The 7,155-nt window shown below is 42.2% G+C and overlaps 1 protein-coding gene across 1 annotated transcript; it reads left to right on the top strand.

The window, feature by feature from the left end:
- Window positions 1–1,988: 1,988 nt before the first annotated feature.
- Window positions 1,989–6,811, top strand: LOC112892644 (the record flags this gene model as incomplete). Its single annotated transcript, XM_025959778.1, has 5 exons — window positions 1,989–4,083; window positions 4,510–5,069; window positions 5,159–5,576; window positions 5,823–5,846; window positions 6,435–6,811. Coding segments are annotated over exons 1-5 (3,474 nt in total), but the record flags the coding sequence as incomplete, so codon positions are not given.
- Window positions 6,812–7,155: the final 344 nt, after the last annotated feature.

The following is a 7,155-nucleotide window of genomic DNA, read 5'->3' as shown; positions in this document are numbered from 1 at the left end:
TTATGCCCCGGTTAAACCTCGGAGATAGGTCGAATGACCCCTTGATGGATCCCGTGGTGGCTAGTCAGGTTTAGCTAAGGTGGGTAATGGCTTTGTTGGGATCTGCACCGACACTAAGGTGATTAATGAGGACATGCCTACCATTCACTCATCTTCAAATGAAACTCCACTTGATATAGCTGGTCCAATTACAAGGAGTAGAGCTAAACAATTGCAGAAGGAAATTCATTCTCAGGTGAACGCTAACCTTATGTTTAATAATCAGTCTATGTTGAATGAGCCTATGCTTTTGAGTTCTTGTTTCAATGTCCTTAGGAATGATGGAGTGTATGAACCAGCATGGGATCAAGATGGATTCAAGCCTCTGGACATCTGAACCAAGAAGCCTATGGTGTGCATGAATAAAATGGAGGTTCATCACCTTAGCATGGAATGCAACCAGAAGCTAGATGACTGACACATGGTACGAATTCCATGCATCACTGCAGACAGAATACAAGGAGTTAGATGGTGTTCAATAAGTGGATGGAAGCGTCTTCAAGTCTACTTTCCAGTCCATCAAACGGTTCATTATTTGGATATCCTAATAAGGAGTTATGCTCATTTTAGTAACTGCTGCCAGAAGCTGAAAAGACGCGTGAACCAGCCACGAAATCCACTAGAGCATGCGCATGCAGCCATTTACTCAAAGCTGAATGCCCCTATCTCTATATATATCTTGTACTAGACAATGAAAAGTCAGATCTTATTTTATTGAATTCAGAATACACAAACTCGTGGAGTTTTGTTTATGCGTGAGTCTTGAGAGGATTGCAACATTTGTTCTTTCGATTCCTGAGGGAGTTGTAGAACGCCGAACTGCGGTTCACCCAGTTCGTGCCTTCACGTCTATAGGGCGTGATTGCGTGGGCTGTTACGTTGTTACGTGGAAGGGTGATTGTCTCGGTAGTTCGTCGCGTGGACAGCCTCGCGGTGCGCTGCCTCTTCACCAGGTCACGCAGCGACAATTTATCAAGTTCGCAGATCCTACGAGAAGATCGGGCCACAACAAATTGCTACACGTGCTGCCTAGACGTGAGCATATCATCTGGTATCACAGCCTCCGTTTCCTCAGTAGGATTGTTCTTGTTTCTGGTAGGATAGATTTTATATACCTACTGTCCACTAATAGCCAAAAAGAAAACCTACAGCCCAAATTCATACGTGCTACTGATTTTGTAGTTTGCTTTATCGAGTTTTAATCCTTTAAGATTTGTCTAGTTGCTGAATTTTTTTTTCCCCTCATTGTTCTAGCTGTTATCTTTGTTCCATCCCATCCTTGATCTGATCGTCTTTGCTTGCTGCATATATATAACAAAAAAAAATATACCCACCCGTCCCACCCTTGTTTTCTACCCGCCACATATTCCCCTTCCGAGTTTCTTGTTTTTGTGCTGCACCATCCACCTTGGTTGATCCTTGTGCGCCCCTCAGTTGAAAGTTTTGCTGTGTTGTCACAAATCTTAAAAGAAAAGATGTATATTGGTCAAAAGAAGGACTGAAAACAACGAGTTCTTGTTCAAAAAAAAAAGAAAAGGAAAGAAAAGAAATAAAAGAGAATTGTGTTCAGCACACCAAAAAGGGGTTTGGGCAGCAACAAGTTTCGTTTGGTGCAATTGGTGTTCATCTATCCACTTCCTACATCGTGTTCCTTTCTTTGTGCATCTTTTCCTTTATATTCAGCAACTTAGACTTGTGTTCTTGGATTATTATTCGGTTTTGCATAACTACATTTATCAGCGCATTCCACTTACATATTACCCCACCAAGCTCCACTTAAAACGCACCGTGAGTTGTTGCACCATCGTTGCTGTTACAATCACTCTTCCACTACAAATTGCAGCCCCGGTTCTTGCTCTTTTCAGGGAGAGAAAGAACTTGTTTTGTAAGTGGTGAGGGAGTGATTCCACATATATTTTGTCCTATTACTCTCTCTCTTTGTTACTAACATGGCAGGAAATGAAGATTCCCCTTCTCACACTGTGTCTGCACAAGAAATTCAGGAAGTGCGTGCACAAATGCAACAATTGATGCAAGGGATGCAAGCGCTTCAACGATCACTACAGCAGCAACATGGGGAGCATCCACCTCATGATGATGAACACATTGAGGATGATGATCAACATGCCGGTGGCGGTGGTGGTGGTCGTGGCCGAGGATTCGCTGCTGGTTTTGATAACTTTGCAGGTGGCCGTGGCCGAGGATTTGCTGCTGGTTTTGGTCGTGCACGACGTGTTCCTGTTGGGCATCCTCCTGATCTTGATGCTGAAACATTTTCAAATTATAGTGCTGAACATGGAGGTGATCCTTATGGTCGCCGTGGTGCATATGATGATCATGGTGGTGATAACTTTGGCCGTTTTGGAGCCCGTGGTCGTTATGGTGATCACCGTCGACGTCATCATGAACGACGTCACAATGATGATGGTTTGGGCAAGGTTAAAGTGTCCATTCCTCCATTCAGCGGCAAGGAGAATGCTGATGATTACTTTGAATGGGAAACCAAAGTGGAGCAACTATTTGATTTGTATGAATACCCTGCTGAAAAGAAGGCAAAGCTTGCAGCCATTGAGTTTAAAGGTTATGCCATAACTTGGTGGAATCAGGTCCGTACTGAATATCAAAGAGTTGGGCATGATCGTATAACTTGGGAAGACATGAAGAGGGAAATGAGACGTCGTTTTGTTCCTGCATATTATTCTCGTGATCTACATTTGAAACTGAAACGTCTTGTGCAAGGTACTCGCAGTGTTGATGAATATTTTCAGGAATTGGAAATGTGCTTACTTCGTACAGGGATAACTGAGGATGAGGAATCAACAATGGCTCGGTTTTTGGTTGGCCTCAATAAACCCATTGCTGATAAAGTGGATATGACAAATTACACTTGTCTCACTGAGTTGGTTCATTTTGCAAAGAGGGCTGAACGACAAGTTGCTACGTCTTACAAATACAATGCTTCATGGCGTCATTCCCAACAGCAAGGGGATGTCACTCCTCAATTCCAACAGCAAGGAGCTGCAACGCCCAAATCCTCATCTCGTGGAACAAATAGATCCATTCCACCTTCTTCCAAACAATTGGATACGAAAGGTAAAGCTGTGAGTTCAAATCAGCCCACTTCTTCTACTGCAGCCACCCAACGCAAGACAAGCAAGATTGAGTGTTTTAAGTGTGGTGGTCATGGGCATAAACAAGCTGAATGTCCCAATCGTCGTACTATTATTGCCCTTGCTGATGGTTCTTATGATTCACAAAGTGAAGAGGAGGATGAGCTTACCAATGTATTTTCAGATTTTAATCTTGACACTTGTGAGTATTCAGCAGAGGATGGTACATTTGAGCTAGGTCTGAATTGTTTAGCAATTCAACCTATTTCAACTTTTGCTCACAATGACATGTTACAAGATGTTATTTCTCCATCTTCTGACGAGATTACTAGTGCTGATTTTGATGAGTTGCTTGCTGATTTTCCTGATTTCGAGCCTTCTACAATGAATACACCATCTCCTTCTTTGGTGGTTAGGAGAGTTCTTTCCACTCAGTTTGTTGCTGCGGAACAAGGACAATGCCATAATTTATTTCAGTCCCGATGCAAAGTACAAGGCCAAGTGTGCCGTTTCATCATAGATGGTGGGAGCTGCAATAATATTGTTAGTGCTTTGCTTGTTGAGAAGCTTGGTTTGCAGCCACGTCGCCATCCACATCCGTACCATATGCAATGGCTGAATAATTCCGGGATAGTTAAGGTTTCAGCCATGATTCGTTTGTCATTTTCCATTGGTGATTATCATGGAGAGGTGGATTGTGATATTGTCCCCATGCAAGCATGCCATTTGCTGCTTGGTCGGCCCTGGCAATTTGATGTGGACTCAGTGCATTTTGGACGGTCTAACAAATACACTTTCATTCACAATGACAAGAAGGTGGTTCTTGTTCCATTATCTCCAGAGGAGATACATACTTCAGATATGGCTCGCAAGAAAAGAGAGGAATCAGACAAAAGAAAATTGAGTGAGACCCCCAACCCAAGTAAGGGAGAGAGTTCTAACCCATCCAGCCACATAAATCCTCATGCCAATCCTAAACAGCCACGCCACACTGAGTGTCTCTTTGTGAGCAAGAGTGATTTGAGAGAAGTGAGAAACACCACAACCCCATTCTTTGTGCTCTTGCACAAGGAGGTCCTACTTTCAACTCACGATTTACCTTCATCGCTGCCTAGTGTTGTTCTTGATCTCTTACAGGACTTCGAAGATGTTTTTCCTGATGAGATACCAGCTGGACTTCCTCCACTCCGTGGAATTGAGCATCAAATTGATTTGGTACCAGGTGCTTCGCTTCCAAATCGTCCAGCCTACCGCACCAATCCTGAAGAAACAAAGGAAATTCAGCGACAGGTAAAAGAGCTTTTGGACAAAGGGTATGTTCGTGAATCCTTATCACCATGTGCAGTTCCCGTTCTTTTAGTCCCAAAGAAAGATGGCTCTTGGCGTATGTGTGTTGATTGTCGTGCTATCAATGCTATAACTGTTCGATATCACCATCCCATTCCACGACTTGATGACATGTTAGATGAATTGAGTGGTTCTATCATTTTCACCAAAATAGATTTGCGTAGTGGTTATCATCAAATCCGCATGAAACTTGGTGATGAATGGAAAACAGCGTTTAAAACTAAATTTGGTCTCTATGAATGGCTTGTGATGCCATTTGGCTTGACAAATGCTCCTTCAACTTTTATGCGCTTAATGAATCATGTTTTACGAGCTTTCATTGGCAAGTTTGTTGTTGTTTATTTTGATGATATTCTGATCTATAGCAAATCATTTGATGAACATCTTGATCATATCCATCAAGTACTTGCTGTTTTGAGGGAAGAGAAATTGTATGGCAACATTGCTAAGTGCACCTTTTGCACAGACCGTGTTGTTTTCCTTGGCTTTGTTGTTTCCGCAGATGGTATTCAGGTTGATGAAGAGAAGGTTAAAGCAATAAAGGATTGGCCTACACCGGTAAATGTGAGCCAAGTTCGAAGCTTTCATGGTCTTGCAGGTTTTTACAGGCGTTTTGTTAAAGATTTCAGCATGATCGCTGCACCCTCAATAATTTGACAAAGAAGGATGTTCCATTCAAGTGGGGAGATGAACAAGACCAAGCCTTCAATGAGCTGAAAACAAAGCTTTGTGAAGCACCGCTGCTACAACTTCCTGATTTTGGTAAGACATTTGAGATCGAATGTGATGCAAGTGGTATTGGCATAGGAGGTGTACTGCTGCAAGAAGGTAAACCTGTTGCCTACTTTTCTGAAAAGTTAAATGGTCCACATCTGAATTACTCGGTTTATGACAAAGAGCTTTATGCCTTAGTTCGTGTTTTGGAAGTTTGGCAACATTACTTGTTACCTAAAGAATTTGTAATCCATTCTGATCATGAAGCTTTGAAATATCTTAAAAGTCAAGGCAAGCTGAACCGTCGACATGCTAAATGGATTGAGTTCATTGAAACGTTTCCCTATGTTGTCAAACATAAGCGTGGTAAAGATAACATTGTTGCCGATGCCTTGTCTAGAAGATGTGCGTTGATTACACAACTAGATACAAAAGTGCTTGGTTTGGAATCCATTAAAACACTTTATGCTGCTGATGCTGAATTTAAAGAGCCTTTCTCTCGTTGCATTGATGGAAAAGGTTGGGATAAATATTATGTGCATGATGGCTTCTTGTTTCGGACTAACAAAATATGCATTCCAGCTTGTTCGATTCGTCAAGTTCTTTTGCAAGAAGCACATGCAGGTGGACTAGCTGGTCATTTTGGTGTCAAAAAGACATTGGACATGCTCTCTGATCATTTCTTTTGGCCACATATGCGACGTGATGTCCAGCGGCATGTTGGGTGCTGCATCGTTTGCTTGAAAGCTAAGTCCCGCCTCAATCCCCATGGCTTATATACTCCATTACCTATTCCACATGTACCTTGGGAAGATATATCTATGGACTTTGTTCTGGGGTTACCTCGGTCTCAGAGGGGGAGGGATTCTATTTTTGTTGTTGTAGATCGCTTTTCTAAAATGGCACATTTTATCCCATGTCATAAGAGCGATGATGCTTCACACGTTGCTGATTTGTTTTTCAGGGAGATCGTTCGTTTACATGGAGTTCCAAAGACTATTGTTTCAGACCGGGATACAAAATTTCTCAGCTACTTTTGGAAGACATTGTGGGCTAAGCTTGGCACCAAGTTGTTATTTTCAACCACTTGTCATCCACAAACGGATGGGCAAACTGAAGTTGTCAACCGTACCTTGTCAACCATGTTGCGTGCTGTGTTGAAAAAGAATTTGAAGCTCTGGGAAGACTGCCTTCCACATGTCGAATTTGCTTATAACAGGGCAGTCCATTCTACAACAAACTCTTGTCCATTTGAAATTGTTTATGGGTTTAAACCGCATACTCCCATGGATCTTTTGCCTTTACCATTACAGGAACAAGTTAACTTGGATGCCACAAAAAGATCAGACTTTATCAAGCGGTTACATGCGGAGACAAGAAAGAATATTGAGAAGAAATCAGCACAATATGCAAAGCAAGCAAACAAAGGTAAGAAGAAGGTTACATTTCAGCCAGGAGATCTTGTATGGTTGCATCTACGAAAGGATCGCTTTCCCCAACAGCGTAAGAGTAAGTTATCTCCTCGGGGTGATGGTCCGTTCAAGGTTCTCCAAAAGATAAATGATAATGCTTACAAAATTGAGCTGCCACCTGAATATTCCAATGTGAGTACAACATTCAATGTCAAAGACTTGCTTCCATTTGTTGGTGAGCCTGAGTCGAGGACGACTCCTTCTCAAGAGGGGGAGGCTAATGAGGACATGCCTACCATTCACTCATCTTCAAATGAAACTCCACTTGATATAGCTGGTCCAATTACAAGGAGTAGAGCTAAACAATTGCAGAAGGAAATTCATTCTCAGGTGAACGCTAACCTTATGTTTAATAATCAGTCTATGTTGAATGAGCCTATGCTTTTGAGTTCTTGTTTCAATGTCCTTAGGAATGATGGAGTGTATGAACCAGCATGGGATCAAGATGGATTCAAGCCTCTGGACATCTGAAC

Source organism: Panicum hallii, chromosome 5 (genome assembly GCF_002211085.1).
Source record: "Panicum hallii strain FIL2 chromosome 5, PHallii_v3.1, whole genome shotgun sequence".
Taxonomy (NCBI): Eukaryota; Viridiplantae; Streptophyta; class Magnoliopsida; order Poales; family Poaceae; genus Panicum; species Panicum hallii.
The sequence above is the reverse complement of the archived record's forward strand: the minus strand, read 5'-3'. Positions and strand labels throughout refer to the sequence as shown.